At 37.6% G+C, this 20,787-nt stretch overlaps 1 protein-coding gene across 1 annotated transcript; it reads left to right on the top strand.

The window, feature by feature from the left end:
- The first annotated feature begins 3,837 nt into the window (after positions 1-3,837).
- Positions 3,838-16,512, top strand: LOC100373001 (uncharacterized). Its single transcript, XM_002741043.4, has 7 exons — positions 3,838-4,180; positions 10,430-10,720; positions 11,228-11,521; positions 12,607-12,736; positions 12,942-13,037; positions 14,206-14,301; positions 14,817-16,512. Exons 2-7 carry the CDS (start codon positions 10,498-10,500, stop codon positions 14,932-14,934), a joined length of 957 nt encoding a protein of 318 aa, XP_002741089.1. The 5' UTR covers positions 3,838-4,180; positions 10,430-10,497; the 3' UTR covers positions 14,935-16,512.
- Positions 16,513-20,787: the final 4,275 nt, after the last annotated feature.

Raw genomic sequence — 20,787 nt, 5'->3', positions numbered from 1 at the left:
ACTGGATCATAAATTAAAGATGCTACATGGATGTCATGTATTCTGTATGATGATGAACACATCGGATTATAAATTATTTTCAACTACTAGTATATTAGTCGGACCATGGAAATGGAATATATTAAGACGCACCAGTACACATTTTTGTACGTACCAAAGCACAGTCAGTGCACATGTGTACTAGTAGTTTTTCATCTCTGTGCTGTGCTGAGAATTATAATCCAATGTGTTCATCGAAAAAGCATTATTAAACAGCAATATTAAAAAACTGCATGTTCCTGTACGCATCTCTTCATAAAATGATAATTGTTTCAAAAAATGAACGAAGCGACCACCCCTTTAGAAATAATGGTTCGTCCCTAATAATCCGAACGTGGTTGAAGCAATAACATATAATGATATATATCGTCACTGTTATTGAAATTTGATCGATTGAGAACTGAATCGATCATTATATGTTACATGACTTATTGATGTTATCTGCACCTGTTATGGGTTTCTTCTGCGTCACAAAAGTTCTATTGTTGTCCACATAACCATATTTCTGTAACTGTGCTATCGCATGCTGGGTGCCGGGGTAATAGCTGCATGGTTTACTCACGCGTCTGTATATTCAGGAATGCTGCCATTAAATTCATAAGTCATAAATTAACTCGGTGTGTTCTGTTTATTGTAAGTTGCACCTGTGTTGGCATTCCGATGCGGAGACCTGTTGTCCGCATACTTTCCAAGTTGTTTTCAGATGCGAATTGCGGAATCGCCCAAACAAATAAGCAAAGTAGACTTTGAGCTTGTTTTCGATCAGGTCTGACTGGCGCCAAGATTCAATAATAGCCATAATGTTACCATGATGGAACATCGTCACGCATTCTTCTCACATGCTCCCAATGGAGGAGTATAATTTATGTAGCAAATACGCTTTTATTCACAGGAGAAACGACACTAACATTATCTGTCTGAGATTGTCTCCAGGTATAAACATATTTAATTAAAAACAGTTGCGACTTCTAGTTCGTTGCTTTTTATCGTTTCCAGTAGAGATGGGACTATTTTTCTTTTGCCTAACAATAAATTGCATACTAGTATAACAATTGTTAGACTATTCCCCATTAGTCACATGACCTACAAATAGCGTTTGTTAAATACTTGTTTGCTTCATTACATTACGAAGGACACGTGACTGGCGTGCAAATGTACAAAGAATATCAAGGTGAGAATAGACATCTTATGATCACATCGGTTGTATGTGTATTGTTTGTGTGCCTCCAATACAAATTACGCCATTCTTTTGTTGCAACGACTTGATGGAAATGAACATTGTTCATAGCGAGGCACAAAGTGCACGAACCGAACACCGGTATACATAGAGTATACATAGCGTCCCTGACTTACTATCACGCTCCGATTTCATGTTCAAATGACCTGGACGCCCGAGGTCGGTTGAACGGCAAAAAGGCCACAATGCGACCCGTCCATTGTATGGTGCTACCTTTAGAGGGGTCCTTGGTCAATGCGCGTATATTATTGTGTTCGATCACCGTCCCTCAACATTGAATGCCGTGGTTCGATAGACAATTGTGGTTGCTGCCGGGAATTCAATTGCCACTCACGCTCAAATAATCTAATTTTAGTCAGACTCGAAACTCGAGTATGCTAAAACTTGAAGATATTGTTTTCATATGACTGATATTTTATGATATCATATTAGACAAAGGCTAATATTTAATACACATTTCCTATAAATCGCGCCCTCTAGTGTTGAAGCGCGTCTATGACGTAATAGACGACTTTCCCGGAAGTAGCAAAACTGGGATGCGAAAATACTCCTGCTTTATCATAGCGAAAGAGACAAGTTTGCTGACAATCGATAGAAGGGAATTTTATTTTTGTGACGTCGATTGGTGCACCCAGAAACACAATATCACACGTGAAAGTTTACGTTACAACCCAAAACGGCATGCGCACACATGCGAAACGCCGTATCTTCGACTTCCGCGAAAGTCGTCTATTGGGCGACACGTACTAGGCAGTTCAAAACACCGATATTTGTATGATCTCTAGTCGACTATGGTGATAGATGACGAACAACTATACAACTATACAGACTGGTTGATTGGAACACCGTCCCTCAACGGACGGTGATTGGAACGACCTCGCCGTCACCCATATATTATTACGTCATTTTGGCGTCACAACAGCGATTTGACGATTTACAGGAATTGTGTATTTCGGCGATGTTTGGCAAACATAAAATCTACAATGTGGCAAACAGCGTACACGTTGATGAACACATATTTATGACACCTGTCCGTTACATGTGAAGTTTCAGTTGTGGAAATAATTCATCCGTCAGTCACACACTGACATTATTATTTTACATCTAATCGACTGTTTTAGAATGTAACGGGAAACATCTTTCTTCGAATGCCGTATCAATTTTCCCTTACTGCGTTTTAATTTCCGCCGAATCTCGGACATTAACTCTTCAATGTCTACGTCACGTTAACACGTCATCACTGTCGTTGTCGTTGCGACGCGTACAACGCATTTACAAAATGTGTACGTTGTTTGCAGTTACGTGGATCGCACAGTAAACGGATGGTACCAGCGAAAGGCACAACATCAGAGAGAAATGATGTGTGAATGTTGCTTAATTTGACAGCCAGAGAACCCCCCCCCCAGGAGTTGGCGTTGCTGTTGTTACTTTAGTTCTTTACTTACGAGCGCACGCACGGTTGAGAGTCTGTATTCATGTATTACGCCCAAAGACTAAAGTGTCTGTGATATCTTGAGATTTATTATGGTCGCCCAGCGACATCATCATGGAGCAGGTTGTACCAAACCGTGTTCGTGAGTAATTTCCTGTGCGTATTGTAAAGTTCGTGTGAGACGAACCTACTTTCAGCAATATGAAACATTTTCGTTTTATGGTGATATTACGCCATTCGTTGAAAACAAGGTAATAGCGATAAAGCTATGCCGTTTTATATCGAAATACAAATAAATTCTAGATGAAATCTGAATGAAGCAATGAGAAGATTTTAATGAGGAATAAATAATAAAAACAATCTTATAAAGTGGCGAAAAAAGGAGAAAAAGATATTAATGAGTGAGGTTTGATACTAGGTTTTTGAAAAGAGGACCGGTAGTTAGTATAATTAGTAAGTGACACACTTGGAGCATGAACTATATTGATATGTTTAATTAAGGTCTATGGTTTTATGTATTGACACTTTATGTTTGGTTTTGGTATGGCGCCAAATATACGAGTCGCGATGTGTACTCTACTAAATAAATAAATAAATAAATAAATAAATAAATAAATAAATAAATAAATAAATAAATAAATAAATAAATAAATAAATAAATAAATAAATAAATAAATAAATAAATAAATAAATAAATAAATAAATAAATAAATAAATAAATAAATAAATAAATAAATAAATAAATAAATAAATAAATAAACTTGCTTACGTTGAGTGTCTGCGTTGAGTTCTACGTAGAGGAAGAATACCAGTATGTCAGCTAAAACTCTTTCAATTTGCTTAAATAAATTCACCGTTTATTTCAGATTTATCCAGGGAAAATGGCACACGTGTCACTATTAATATTTGTTCATGAATCATGATTCAATTTATTGGTATATAAAAACGCACTCGCCCAGCAGAACGCCGTTAATTCCCCTTTGAGGAAATTTGGCTGTCAGGGTTGGACTTAAATCCTATAGAAACATTTTCTAATTTCATGTAGTTCGAAGCTTGGAGGACTAAAGAATAACATCGCTGGGAGGGTTGACACAAATGGACAATAGGCATCAAAATAACAAAACCCTCAACCAACCTTGTAATCTATTCGCGACCACGCTATTTTTGTTGGGTCTCGTGACCATGACAACAGTGACCTCATTCCACCGCTGTGTTAAGTTGTACCACGCTGACTAAGTTTCAGCGTGTTTGCACTGTATACGATTTGTGGCCGTAGGTGGACACTGTCACCGCATAGGTGCGTCGAGTGTGGTTACCAAGGTCCTCGAGTCGACAACAATTACATCGAAGGATAAAAAACAAGCCTTTGTAGCGCGTGGAGTGGCAGTCATATGCCGAGTCGCCGGGCTCATATAGTTAATTTTGTGGTTCACGGACTTAGAGGAGTTACGGGGCGCTGTGGCGGAGAGAAGGTATGTTGACGTCTTACATAGGGATCGCTTTACAATATCACAGCGTGAACACATGGTATATTTCAAGTTGCTATATGACCCTGGGCATAATTTCTAACGGGGAGGCTATTATATAACTGTCGGAACACAGCAGAGGTGTGCAGACCGAACCGCTGATGTATCAAACTGTCCTGAACGTAGCCATCGGTTCCCCGCACACTTAGACATACACGCACCACGAAGCTAAACATAAAGGTTCGTGGTAGCATGCTTCGTAGCGTATGATTTATATGAGTGCGGTGCTTGTTTAACAGCATGGAGGTGATATAGACTCGGACCTGTCCGATAACAGTGACACTTATCGCGTTACTCGGCGCAACGATGGTGTATTGTAGGTACTAGTACACAGGGATTTGTGTACATGGGGCTTTGTGAGCAAATGTTCAGAAATTGGTGTCGACTTCAAATCCACCACAAATACAAAATTATAAATCATTTTAATAAATCAAATCGCAACGCAACACCTGAGAATTTAATGCACAACGGAACCAGCAATCTTCACGTTATTGACCGATGCGAAGTTCAATCGCCGGTTAAATTTGCCTGCCTCGTGTTAATCACAGCGTATAATTCGATATGACTGCACACAATTACTGTTAAAGCGGGCCATTTATATTTGCAATATTCCGACAATGTTTGGACCAAGTGAATGCCATTGTTGCTCCCAGCACTGCAGCTGAAATATATATAATAAAAAATAGTACTTATTTTGTATTGATAATAGCAAATATCTGATAGGACCGATATATCGAATGTTATAAATTAAAAGATGGTATTACATTTAGTTCTAAGTTATTATTCATATCAATCAGTCGTTTCGCTAACTGATATTCTATAGCATTACATATTGATTAGAGTGATTTGGAATGTATCGTATTATTATTATTATTATTATTATTATTATTATTATTATTATTATTATTATTATTATTATTATTATTATTATTATTATTATTATTATTATTATTATTATTATTATTATTAATAATAATAATAATAATAATAATTGTTATATTATTAGTAATCATTATTAATCATTATTATTACTAATGTTATTAAGATGCAGTTTTAAAAAATCGGTAGACGAATGGTCCGTGTTCTATAAGCTGTAACCTGGGTGCAAGGAACGCAGTATTTTAATGAGCAACACAACCTTTGTATATACATACTACCTTGTAATAATTATGAACAACCACGATAGGTATTCTTACCTCCCGGCGACTTTAATTCAGTATTTAACGTCACCGTGGCAAGAACCCGCTCTTGCTTAATTGGTGTCTGAGTAACGCGCGTTGTCGATATATATATATATATATTTATTTGTTGTTAAAGCGAGTTGTTGGTAAAACACACTCTATTCACCGACAGATGCATATTCCTTATTCTCGACACTCAATCGCAGTGAGCGAAATGAAAAAAATAGATGTCAGCTTTACAAGCGAGAGTCTGACGACAAATCACGAACAACTTGTAATCTTGACAAGGTGATTATTCCCAAAACAGTTGAATATTCATGGAAATATGACAAAAACGATACATTTATTGGTCTCGAAATAAAGTCGTTCTTCTTTAATTTATTAAAATCACACTCAGACGTTTCGATATATCTACAGCGTATGCAGCCTAGGGCACTTCAGACTAGCTGGCAGCGACGCTGACAAAACGTTAGTTTTAGCAAAGACACTAGTATTTTTGGGCTTAGTGACATCACACAATAGCGACTGAAGAAAATCGTGCGTCTTTCTTTTTGAAGACAAATGCCATTGTCAACCATAATACAATACAGACGTCTTAAATAGACCCTACCTTACCCTGCTACCTTAGTTTGTTTCATTTTACATGCGTTACGTGCCTGCGATGATTATCTTTGTTACTATGATAAATTTGTAATTTAAAGGATTTATCGAACATTTTGTACCAACACAGAAATGTTACACTGATCTTTCTGAAGATGATAAAACAGTTATATTTTTACGATTCTCGTAGATAACAAAATAATATACATCGGTGTAAAGATGACCTACTCATGTCACGGACACTGGTCTCAAAGTAAGATAATGGCCGGGTCAAATTAATCGATACTGTTGACCTTGAACGTTTTAAAAATTCAATTAACATCATCACATGGTCCGATCTAACAGGACTGATCCGCGTTTAGTTCAGTTTCATTACAGAATTTTTGATTACGCATCGACGCCTTGAGGTCACAGTCACAGTCACAGTATTGTCAATATGTGATTTACATTGTAAACATCAGTTACAAAAACAACAGTTTGCGACACAGATAAAACACAGTACTTGTTGTTTTCACCTTCGAACCAGTATACTACGAAGACTCGTCGATATCGATTTATTTCTTCCTGTTATAAATGTTATGGCTGACAATAACGGTCTTAGTATCATTGTGTCCCGCTGTTTGTGTTGACACAGACGTCTTTATATGCAAGTTATCGCTCCGACACGTACGAATACCGACTATCATTTAGTACGAACTACAGTTTTGGGCGATGACGTACACGCCATGACTAACCTGAATCAAATCTTCGCCAAATTAAGGTAGTTTCAAATCTAGTAGCCAGTGATGTGTAAAGCTACAACCGCTCGATTCCTTCACGATCATCCCACTCGGGCGATGTCCATTTGAAGGGGACAAAGTTAATCTATCTTTTGTTATCCATTGTAGTTTTAACCCCGAAATTATATTTGTTGTGAGATTAGGCTTAACTGCAAGTGCCCCTTTAACTAATCACACGACTCGGACTGAGTTGAAAATATTATTTGATCGTAAGCCTGAACTTTAAATTCATAGTACGTACCAAGAATTCAATGTGCATGCGCAGAAACATGCATGGTTCGTTATTTCGTCAAAAATCTATTTGAGCGCCTACAAAAAAGCATATTCTCACTCTGACATCGCCGGATCAGTCGTGTTCGCATCGTGACGTGCCCAACGAGTGTGTTGTTTGTGTGGAACTAAGCACTAGCAAACACTCCATAACTATAAATGTCAACTGTAATAAATTAACATTACCCAGCATACCTTGCAGATTATAACTTTACTGTTTTCTTTGTTTTGTTTTTGTGGTGGCAAAACAATCACTTCTACGTATTTTTAACTACTACACGCTCATAAATATATCTCCAAGCTGATACATATACTGGTGTGTGTAGGCTGTACAAATACGATATTATCAAAGTTTGTTTTCTGCGTGCTGGCATGGAGTGGACTGAGAGAAAAGTAAACAATGACTAGTGTTTACCAGTATTTTACCGTAATTCTTTAACGTGATGCATTCTTGCAAGTTGTTCTACAACTTTCCACTGTTCACTTAAACACGGTGCTCATATCATATTTCAATTACTGTAGTCGGCCAAAGTTCCTTTACAAAAATACGAGACTGTTTTTTCAATCGATGAGTGCAAGCTCGTATTTTCTTTGGATTTCTGTCTGAGCAAACACATTCTGACACTCATCGCATCGATATTAAAATAGAATGCTTCCTGCCAACCCAACTATGAGTGCAATTAGCATTTAGATTATGACTTATCGGAGGAAATGGATTATTATGATATAATACTATTAAATGTACCACAGTATTGCGTTGGAACATAACTCATTTATCGGACATTTTAGTAATTAATCAGAGGTAGTTTTTAAGTACAAAATTTAGGCTGAATAACGAATCATGCTATTTTAATATTACAATCTTTTTACGGAAATTTGCATACTCCGACAGACAACATCAATTATTGATCATAGACAATCGATTCACAATGTGTCCACACCAACACAGACAGTTCACATCACGTTCACATTGTACCAGTATTGATGTATATTGTGACAGTATTTTGTTGAAATGACAGAGATCGATTCATGTTCTTATGTTTTTTTATAAAAAACAAAACAAACAAACACTTGTGTTACCTCGTTATTATCAGTACCACTGACGCCACGGACAGTCGGTCATTGTACCACGTATAAGATAGATGTCACGTGACGAAACCCGCCAATCGCGAGCTGTGACCACCATACACGTATGTAAAATGAGTTGGATGAGTTCGCGTAGAAAGCCGATGATCACCTGCGGGGAGTTTTCGAATCATGATGAACTCTGTTAATTAGAAGGCTACGCTCACGAAATGAAACCCACGGTAACGCCAGTGTCCCGTGAAACATACAGACAAACACGGGTTTAAATATAATTATTTATAGAGTTCAATAACTCAACCAGCGATCTGTTATCCGTGACAAAGGTGTCACTACTGTCACAACAATAGTTTGATTATCGAGCATTGCTCGCCACCATGTTACTACTCCGATCATATCACCCACAATGCACTGCGCTCACTCCCGGCTGGGGGAGGGGAAAGAAAATGAAGACTGCCCTTTTAAGTTGTATCTTTTTAAATGACATTACGTAATCAGGCATAGAAATATTGTCATAGTGACGGTCTCTCAAGCATCTGCAATCATTGAATTTCAAGTCTCGTGCCCAAAACACAAATCTAACAAATATTAGCGACAATCAATTGTATTTTGTTGTTGGTTTGTAAGTTCGTGACGCCAACAATGGATCAACCACGGTTAGTAACCGCGGATCAACGGTGCACAATCTGTTAACCACAAATTTAAAAGAGAAGTACACTCTTTTGTTGATACGTGGGGGATTATATACTATCACAAAACACCTAGTAAGAAATGGACGTGACCTCAATAACGGAAACATGTCCTAATTTTTTCGGACAACACTGCCAATGAAGTTGCTGGGATGTCGAACAAGATTACTAAATAATCGCACCACTTAGAAGGTGACGATTTCGCTGGAATACCTCCTCACTCCGCTTTAAACACATTATACGTTGCCAGGCAACAGTAAACGATGCTATTATTAAAGTTGACCTTTGGCGCTAATCAATCTAAATCATAATCTGTCATTCGTGAAAAAGATTGTTTGAAAGTTCCCACGCTGTTGATCCCCACCCCGTAACACATCATTGCACAGCGAAATTAGACAAGATTGTCCGCTGTTGAAATACTCTCTCTCTCTCACACACACACACACACACGCACATACATACGGTAGATAAAGTGTTCAAGCTGCTGTTACGTTTGTGTCATTTAGTGTATATTTTAAAATACACGTAATACTGAGCAAAATGATTGTAGGTGTAGATTTCATGAGTATATTATATCACGCAATATTTTAACACGTGTATATGTATGTGGTACCACAAAGGTAATTTCTGAGTTCCAGAATATGAACACAAATGACAATCATGAATTATTCTAATAAATTAGAATGCAATATGAAATAAGGGAGTGCAGTATCCTAAACACAGTATAATAACACTATATGGCACGTCGGTTCACAATGACTCGTACGAGAATCGCCACAACAAAGTTGCAGGTCTCGGCAAAAATTATGGCAGTGAAGTCAAGACTGTGGCTTTTCTATTTAATTTTAACGAGGCATTATAATGTAGTGTATCGTTTTCAACACGTGTGTTAAAATACACATAGTAGTCATAAGCGACTGTAAAACGTTACGATGTGGCACAGGTAAGGTCACTTGTAAGTGAAAAAATCACATACATTTTTTTCCCGCAATTCTATTAGAGAAAATGTGCTCTGTTGAAAAAGTTTGTATTTCGTGTTAGAAAAGACGTATATGTTTAACAAGTGACATGGTTTTTCTTCGAGTAAATAAAGTGTAGAAAAGATATTGTATAATGGCAATTCAACCATGACAAGCCTATGCTCCATAGTATATATTTAACATAACCTGAAATCCAATACAATATATAACTGATTAAAAATACAACAACGAGAAAGTATGAAGTTATGTGACTCAGACATCGAATTATGTATTTCACTTGGAAAAATAGTAGTGTATACTTAAACTGTATATATGATTTAATCGTGTAAATTATTCAAGTTCACACATTTTGGCACTGCAGCGATCATTATCAAAGTTGCACTACTCCCACTATACAAAAGATAAAAAGAAAAGTTTAGTATTTAATTATTTAGTTTAACGTTGTGTTCATGAAACCCATTGTATGCTATGTGTTTCAATAAACGAACTCGGCTCCGCCTCTTGCTTCTTACCCTATTGCTACTCAATACAGTATTAAACGTGGAGATGACGTGGGGCTCAATATTCGCATGCTAATTTGTTAAATATTTCACCCATGTGTGTTTTCTTGTAGTAAAAGGAATCTGGATTCCAAAGTCTCGACAAGTGTCAACTCCCGTGTGACGTCATCAACGCAGAACCATGTCATCGCCGTTACATCAGCTGTCGTCGCGACGATTCAATGCATATCCAGGTCAGAGTTCGTTCGAGAATTTCAGCGACTTTGAACCCTTCATCAGCAGACGACCATTCTCCGCGATAGCAATACCCAAACCACCAAGACCCTCTTCTAGTAACGCCAGCAACCTGTTGCCAAGGAGAGCGCGAACAGCGCCACCACGACTGGCAAGAGGAAGCAATCAAGGTAATGAGACATCGTGACCTGGGTCACACATTTGTATGCCAACTATTATTAAATTATTTTTAAATGTGGGTCACAAAAATTGCATTTTTATTTACCATTGTCTAAAAAAAACGATAGAACAAATCCCTGTTGCGACATATTGTCTCACAAAATCACATTGTCACGTGATTCATGACCAACTTTCACAAATTTTGAGTAGCCGCTTTCCCAAGTCGTAACCCATTTTTCATTTACACGATATTAGAATTCGATCCGCAAGCATAATACACTCTGTGTCTGTATCTCTACGTACGTCAGTAGTTTTCATAATACATGTACTAGTATCAAACAACATAGCGAATTATTAGCAAATCAAATTGTTGATTCACCGCGACTGCAAGTATAAAATGGTCACGTAAAACTAGTATCCATCATACATCATTCTGTATTTGTGATTTGCACACGTTACTAAAATCCACCCAGTACAGCCCAATGATGTGACAGTATACTGTATTTGTGTCTATTTAGTGCAAAAGACCGCAGTTCAGTCTAAAAGCAACTCGAACGTAGAATCAAAGCAGGAAGATGGAGAAAACAGCGCCTTCTCACATTATTTAAAGAAGAGACACCATGGATCACTTGGGTCATTATTCGAGGCAGATACCGATACGTTAGAAACGGAAGCGTCATGTAACGGTAAAGATGCAGAGACTATGGTGTCTGTGACTGAGAATATCGTTGAAGCGCCGACTAAAAGAAAGCAATCCGCCAAAATGAGTGTGAAACCGTCACATACTCCGCCAGTGACTCCGCAGCGGACAGGTATGTTGTGATTTGATGGATTTTTTATTGAGATCATTTAGTACATTTAAAGGGCGGTGGTCGTCGTGCCGCGTCCTGTTCGACATGGGACTCATAGCGACGTATACAACGCGTGTCAAATACATTGTTTATTTACATGAAATTCGAACACGCGCGGCATGACGACCACCACCCTTTAAAACAAGTACAGCAATAATTCTCGGTAATGGGGACGTTAGCAACATTGTTCACTCTAGAACAATACTACTGTAAGTTCAGTGAGAGTCGTTATCCGTGTTATTATATTCATAGTGAACATCAATAAGTTTTATACGGGTTTAGAAATTGGAAACTATTCCTTCATCTTTTACTCAGACGAGTGAAACCAGATAGACCACAAAAATTGTGAACACCACAGGGACCCTTTCACATTTAAAAACATGGTTATACACTCTACATGTACAGCACGCATTTCTTATATACGAATACATCGAGTGAATCACACCAACATGTACGGAGATCCCGATATGTTTATTTCGTGCTTCACGTGAATTTAACACCACATGAGGGCGTCCTGAACAACGATTGGCGTACTTTGACACAAGTACGCTGTTTTTAATACCCGACTCTAAAACAGTACATACAGTTTGTACGTCATTGTAATTAGTTTTAATTTACGACCTGGCACCCCTAAATTATTATATGCTACGTCTGTACCTATCAATGTTGTCCACCATGGGAAGAAGTACGGAACAAATAGGGGAATTTTTATTTTTCCTTGACAAATTCTCATGTCAATAATGATGGTGTTGTAGCAAACTCGAACATCAAATTTACATGGGCGTCTAAACACTGTCTAAATCCACTATGGGACTCATTTTGTGGACTGTAATCGCCTGTTGCCCCACACCCCCTCTATCGGTGTAAACATTGATAGGCGCATCACTGTCATCCAAACATGGCAAGAACCAACTATGAGCAAGACCACACAATAATTTTCCGTTGCGTTACGCACGCGATGAGTAGTCTGGAACGCAAAGAATTCTCGTCTTCATCTTATTTCCTGTTGCTGACTCTTCTTCATAATAATATGATTTCTCTGATAGGTCCAATAATTGAAAGGTTAACAGATTCTTCAAGGACTTCCAGACAGGAAGTCATATCTGATCCAAGATTGGTGTACGACAGAGAATCCGAACAAAACACAGTCCTTGATGACGAGTCTGTACAAAAAGGGTATGTAAATATAAGTTGTAAGTTGCAACTACCCAGAATTCCGGAAACACATCATCCTATCATGTGACAACATGTTGAAACTCTAATTTAAAAGAATAACACAACTTGTTTCGATAAATCAATCTACCCCTCCGAAGAGTCCTATTTGTTAAACAATGAACGGAAATATCTGACTGTACTGCATTTTTCTTTTCCCTCTATACAGTTGGTTGAAGCGGCGGAATTGTTACGGGTTCCCGTATTACGCACACGAAAAAACTGGTGAAGAAACATGGGAGAAACCTATTGTGCTTCCTAAGGGGTGAGTTTTTACAGAAAGTGGACAAATGTCGCGTGATATGTGTGTCTCAGTACGTCTCAAAATCTAACATCTTGTCCATCCTCGTTGTGCTATATTTAGAAGGTAACATTATAACGACTGTAAAATCTTATTAAAAATATTAAACATTACTAAATAACCATGGTATGCTTTTCTGCGCGTGTGGACAACATGCGCAGACGATCAAACTACAGTATTTTCAGGTTACTTCTTTATGACTTTTCAGTGATTTGCTATGAATCCCACGGAAGTTCCCCCCACACGTACAACGAACTGCGACACTATCTCAAAACCATAAGTTGTAAATGTGTATGTTGACCGAATCAAACGATCACACTCACTATGATCGAGTGATAATCACGTAAGCAAGTTTAACGCCATTGTTTGATCTGAAGTAACGTAGTCACGAAGGTGTAGTCGCTTTGAAATTTAGGCATTAATGGTTACTGTGCGCATACGTTGCGAATGGACTAAAAACTAGCCTTACGCTGCTGATTGGCCTGACATGTAGGCGTGAGAGGCGCCCTCGCCGGCCGAACGGCTTCGGACCTCACTGACCTGACATGTAGGCATGAGTCACATTATAGGCGTGAATAACAAATAAACTCTGCCGTGAATGGTTGCTCTTTGATGGCTGTCACTATCTGACGTTCCTGCAATTGTATTGGTACCGACAACAAATCGTCGGTAGAAGTGAAAAAACTCCGGGGAAAAACTACATCGTTTTGCAAGGCTTGTGTTGGATTTGGAGCACCGCGGAGGGCGCAACTCACGCGACCTTGTATGGCTAACTGTTGATGTAATCGAACAGTTTTTCACGTGCAATCAGAAACCCTCAAATGATTCATTATGAGAATTGGTAACTATAGCAATGACCATATACATTAAATCAAATTTTTAGATACATTGCCCCCAATTTCTGCGATTCCTGACCTATCCATAAACACACACATCTATCCCAAACAATCTGCCTTGGCAACGCGTGAGACCTGCCTTGGCAACGCATTGCCGTTTTTGATTTATTTTATGGCGTCAAACGAAACGTTTTTATGATATCTGCCGTTCTGATTAGCGCGTTTCTCATTTTATCTTTGATAATTGAACTATCTCGATTGGCGCACTGGGTAAATATATTGAATTATATTCACAGATGGGAAGAGCGTGACGACCCTAATGGGTTCCCATATTATTTAGATTCTAGGACGGGATTTATCACTTGGGAAAAACCGGAAGTTCTTCCATTTGGGTAAGATACCGTGACATTCATATTACAGTGTATGATAGAATTGCCAACGTTCTAACATGGACGTTTAAATCACACAAACTATAAAAAACAACTCAAGGATCTTATAAGTACTTATATTCGACATATGACAAGTAAGTCTGGAACGAGACTTTATTTAATACTAAAGTCTTAACATCAAACTGAATTACAGCAGGAATCGATTCAGTTCAAGTTCAACATGAGCAGTGTGCAACATTTTATTCTGTGCTTACCATAACAATAATTATCTTACAAAAGTAAGATTGAATAAACAATGTTCATATCAACTAACTGGTGGGGCGTGTTTATCAACACCGGGAGAAGACTGTCCAATCTCAAATCCACCGATCTTGCGCCCTCACTCGACCATCAGGTATTTACTCCAACAACCGACAGCGGGCGGCATGCAAGCAGTCTAACCTTAAAACTATACACGAGTATAAACTTCAATTCCTAGCGATGTAGATCATGTTGTTCATGAGATTTTTTTTTTTCAGATGGGAAAGGCAAACTTCAAACGATGGTCGACTATATTATTTACATTATCACAGCAACCTGTCTACATGGGATAAACCCGACCCTAGCACATTACAAATGCTACAGACATCAAATTAAATAGAGAACTAATAATATGAATATTCATCATTCTAATAACCGAGCTGAAAAATTCAAATGACGCCACCACCGGTCATATGAAACAATTGTGTTACCTTTCGTTTCAGAGGCGTACGCTGTAAAACGTTTCAGTAAGTTTTTTAAAGCATAGGATTATATAGTTGGTCCTATTTGTCCCGTCATTCATTGCGACATATTGTCTCACATGATCAGAACGAGGGGAACATGTCACAGATACACAAGACGTGAGAATAACAGTTTGAATGAAGATAATTGTGCATATTATGAGACGTAGGTTGGATGATAAATACGAGTACACATTCCATGACACGATGTTGTAACTTTACCCGCCGTTTTACGGAAAATGGCGCCATTGTTTAAACGCTTTACTTATAATGTGTTTTATTTTTCAATGGCGTAGATTATATTATTATTAACATTTTAAAGCAAACTTACACATTTAAACATTCAAATCTGTGTAGGCACATTACTATTTTGATACAATCAATATTTTCGCTCTATTTTTAAAAAATATTTGAAAAGATTACTGCAAAGTCACACACCAAAATGTTATTGATAAGGTGTACACGGTCCATCGACGAAAAAATCTTTTAATTATAGTTTCCGTCGCCAAATTGCAAGCGATCACTTTCAGTTTTTCTATACTTTTAGGTTAAAATTGACCAGGAAGAAAATTAATCGCTGTTCATATTCACAATGAGGCACGATAGTTAGACCATATCGCAATTCCAAATCACAGTGAATTGTGGAGAAGTTTTGACAAAATCTAACACAACTCCTGCAACTTGCTGTAACTATCCCATAATGCACTATACTCTGGAAGTGCGATATGGTTTATTTTCATGCATCTCAAATAGTGTTCTATTTTCTCCTGTTTTTGCATTCAATGTCACCCTGATCCATGTTACCGTAGCATGTTGGAAGTGTACACCACAGAGAGAGAAATGGAACACTATTTGAGGGGCAAAACACGTCTCGCAGATATCTCGCTATCAACGAGACCTCAGCGACCATTTGCGGCTAAAGTCTTTATTATAATACAATGCATTGAATTGTTATTATTTGCTTAACAATAGTTACGGTATAATCGTAAATCCATTCTCCACTGTAGACGATACAATACACTGTACACCACATACGTATCGTGCCGAGCGTTAAAGGTTTTCTAACACACTTCAGCCGTGATAAGTGGAACATTCTTTTTCTTCTTTTGCGCGTATGTTGACGTCACTTGGACGATTCTTCTAAATTCTTGTTACAATTGCAATCATTTTATGTAACTTTAATTTACATTATTTTTGTGACAGTCTTTGAGGCCCAGGAGCAATATTCTACACATGACCATTGTATGTACATGACGTCAGATAATCAACAAACACAATATTATTATTTTTTAAAGTTTGAACATATTACTATTACTAAGACGTTAACTCGTGTATTAAACTTTCGCTTTGGCAATATAAATTATTTCATTTGTTTTTAAATAAGTAAATGGAGCACATCACAATCATTGTAAATATTTATAATAAATTTTTCTGATTTTTTTTATTCATACAATTGCATATTGTTATTTATTCCGTACCCTAATGACGCGACTTTGCTGAAAAATCCCCCTTGGGCGAGGGGTGTGACACTCAATACGCAACTGGATTGCCAAATTTAGCATGAATATGAAACGTCGTATATCTATGTACGTATCTTTCACATAAAAATGTCACCAAATCGCGCCTTTAAAGGGAAAGTCAAGGCTAACGACATAATACTTCCAGCTAAATAAGCCCGGCAAATGTAAGAACATGCAATTTACAGTTTTTTATATTACTTTCCAGTCTCTAGATATTCAACTTTTCTTCAATTTATGTACTCCGCCATCTCGATTCTTCAGCAAAGAATTATGGGTAAAGTATGACATCATCTGTTGAGAAAATGATTTCGGAAGAACGCCCTCAATATAATATGTATGCCGAGACCCGTATTGCATTTCATCGGAAATTGACAGCAACATGGTTATAGCAATATATTTGAGTCACAGTTATTAGCATGATTGATATCAACCACATGCATGTGAATTTATAAGCTGGGTCTCATTGGATTTCAATTTGGCAAGAACAGTGCACGTAGAACGGTCTGTAGCGAACCCTGGACTAAATGTTACATTGTGGATTTCCTAGTAATGTACCTATCATCACCACTGTTATACATTGCATCATATGTCTTGCAAGAACTCTTAACACAGTGGCGGGTCTTGGGGGGGGGGGGTTCTTTGGGTCCGGTCCCTCCCCCGTTGAAAAAATTATTCAATTTGTTTTTGTATAATATAAAAAAATCATTAACTTAGTCTGGCGATTTTAAAGTTTGCCCCCGCCCCAAAAAAAATTCTGTATCCGCCCCTGTAACATACTTAATTCATAGTTGCAATATTATTGCTAATGTGTGCAAAGACTGACACTGATAAGATTCCAGACCAATTACATTTTCACATCGTGGATATTCTGAATCTGTGCAGCATAAACCTTTGTTGATGTTGTCATAGAACTAGCCAAGATTATCAACGCCCGATCGGTTCAGAGTTCACTGGAGAATCGTCGTGTGAGGAAGCCCAGTATGAATATCAATATTTCGCACACTGGCGTCGGTATGTAAACACAATCATTCTTTACGTTAAGGTAGCGAGAAGGTTTTGTGACGTTTTTAAATAAAACATTCTCTATCTGTTGTCTCGTTCAGAACAGTAATTTAGGTTATATATATCAAAAGACTAAGTATAGAGGTGCAAGTTCCCACAAACTGGACAGACATTGTTTACATAATTATCACGTGACATCAAAAATGGCGAACCTTGTAAAAATGACTAAGTACGCGATTGCGAGAGCACACTGCGGAATTTCCTGGTAAAATTTAAGTTATGCATTGTCCGTAATCAAGTCCATTGAAATGCGTCTCCGATAATCAAAAGACCTATTATTCCGATTTCTATGCAGGTTTGTTTTTTGTCCCCAAATTATGTCATACTTGGCACCTTTAACAGACTATTATTCTGTGACAAAGCATTTTCTTTAAAAACCCAGACATATTTCGCACCATCATTATCTTTTGAACGATAAGTGTGAGTTTGAATGTCCTAGTCCGAACGCACTTGATTTGGCGGCGGTCCCAATGAGTCGTTCTCGATCAAAACTTCAACTCGAGAAAAACGCGAAAAACAGTTTTGGTTAATAAGACACTGTAGATTTGCTGCATTATTATAAATATACACTAAAAATGGCCAAACATATTAACCACTGATATCATAGAACTCATAAAGAGTGTCAGATAATGAATAATTTCAAGCTCGAGCGTGAAAAATGAAGAAAACTGCTGGCATTTGAGTCCGTACTCCAGGAACGTTCGGGTTTTCCATTGTTATGCAAACGAACAACGAGGGATAATCCTCTGACAAACATTACTGTCCCACTGTACACGCTGACAGTTTACAAACAAGCCAATCATTTAAGTGTCTCAGATAAGACATCTAATAAAACGGTTTTCATGGTGAAACAAAATGGCCGATGTTTGAAAAAAAATTGCTGTGTCAGAGTGCGACACTGAGTGGCAGATTTTTTCTTTGCCTCGTCTGTCAACGCTTTCTTTCTTTTCTTTGCCATTGCGTTAGAAAAAAAATGTATTAGTAAAATAGAATATTGACTTGGAAAATAAAACGATTTAAAAGAAAGTTGTGCAAAGTTACAGTACTCCTTTCGCACAACCTCCCTCCCGCTTCCGCTTTCCAATCACCTTTTTCTCTCGCTTTTGCGACCGCTTGTTGAATTCAACCGGACAATTTCCGCTTTTTTTTCGACCGCGCAAACCCCGAAATATCACCGCCAACCTGCTCGCTCGCGCGCATTTAAAATTCGGACTAACAGAATAATTTCCGAGGTTCACATTTTCTTATAATTGTCTTTCTGGTTTTTATAGATGTTGAACAGCTGACAAAAGTTCAAATACTTTTTGTTTTAACTATATATAATTATATGCACGCAACCTGACCCTTTGACCTCGATTTTGGCGTGGACTGAATATTTTATTTTAAACAATATTCTGACGTGAAATACAAAATGTATTTCAACACAAGTACGACATGGTTGTCTGGGGTTTCTTTCCTGATTGTTGAGTCTTCGCAATGTGTTTTGTATAATTATTGTTGTTTTCCCCCGATGCTGAAGGACCGTAAAGCTAAATGGCAGTTACATGCATGGGCTGAGTGAAAGAAAATATTTCTAAGCCTAAAATAAAACCTAATATTACACCTCTTTGTGTATTTGTTAATTTTACATGTGTTTGTCATGACAGTATGTTTGTAAATATCTAGAAAAATCTCGTCTTTCGTTGATAATTTCGATTGTTTGTTTGGAATGTCGATCCCCATTGGTTTCTCCATACTGAGTTTAGGAAGGGCGTCGATCAACACCGTGACAATCAGCCGAGAGAAGACAAACATTGACCGTAATTCATGGAGATCATGTCCGTAATTTGTGGGCTGAAACCCCAAATAATTAATCAAGTATTATTATTTTAATATATATTTTATTTTACATCGCAAAACTAAACCATGCCCAAAACAGAGCTAGAGTTGTTCGCGGTGAAACAACCGCATTGAAGACGATGCAACTTCAACTGGCCATTTCTTACCTTGAAATAAAAAAAATAAAAATTCGAAGAGCATCGGGGAAAATATTAATAATCATCCTTATCAATCGCTTGCTTTATTTTATTCGAATCCATGAAATTCACGATTTTTTTACATTTGTTGGCAACTTCCGCGCTAAAAAAGATTGAAAATGTGGGTGTGGTTATTTTGCAAAGTCCTGTTGATAATACGGACAAATATGGTTCTGTGACCCAGTTCGTGCTCCGTTCAGGTGACTCTTAGCCAATCAATGATGTTGTAACAAAGCATATTTGACGCTAATTGAAGGGTCGTCGTACAATCCAATCACCGGCGTCGATTCACATAGTTGTTTGTGCTGTGACAGGCTTCAAAATTATTCGCTGAAAAACATATATTTTGACAAACTGATGGAATTTGACCTTAGTTCAAAAAGAAAATACTAGGCTAAGATACATTAGAGCTCACGCGAATCAGTTTTCTCTGCAAGTTGTGAAATAAAGTAAACCAGAGTAGCGTCGATGATTTTCAGCCCTGAAGGATATTGAATTGTTCATCGGCTGGCCACCAAATAGTTATGGCTATAACTAAATTTGACATGTTTTTCTTTTAAGCCCAATAAATTATTCATACATGTCAAGCTCTGTTCGATTTTTTCAGGGCATGTGGCCGTTTTTAGTCGAAAATATTTTTTGTGGGAACACTTTTGCGGTACGTATACAGTATAGACCGAGCTCATTCAATGATCGTGACTTAATTTTAAAAATTGAATGTCAAATTTTACCAGACGTGGACCGATGTGGATTCGATATCGTTATTTTTGGAATTAATCACTAACATTTCCTCGTTTCTCTGCTCTGTCAAAAGGAGTTACCTAGGCTTTTTTCACGTAACTGTCTCATTAAAATAAAAATATTACATCTAGAACAAGCACCCAAAACACGTAACAAGAGGTCCCAGTTCAGTTGCTTTCACGATACAAGTGTAATACAGCTATTAGATTTGAAGTGTCGTTCAGAATGTAATAATAGTTAATACTAGTTGTATGTTCACACTTCACTATCAAAACCACCATTTCGACCACCCATGTGCCAGTTTTCAGTGTTTGGGCGAGCGGTCAATGTTTTCAATAAGCGAGCGAGCGAAAAAAAAAAACTCGATTAAAATGCGGTCGGTTTCCGGTC

The sequence above is a fragment of the Saccoglossus kowalevskii genome, chromosome 12 (genome assembly GCF_978046115.1).
Source record: "Saccoglossus kowalevskii chromosome 12, keSacKowa6.1, whole genome shotgun sequence".
Classification (NCBI taxonomy): Eukaryota; Metazoa; Hemichordata; class Enteropneusta; family Harrimaniidae; genus Saccoglossus; species Saccoglossus kowalevskii.
Note: the sequence above shows the minus strand (reverse complement) of the source record. Positions and strands in the feature narration are given on the sequence as shown.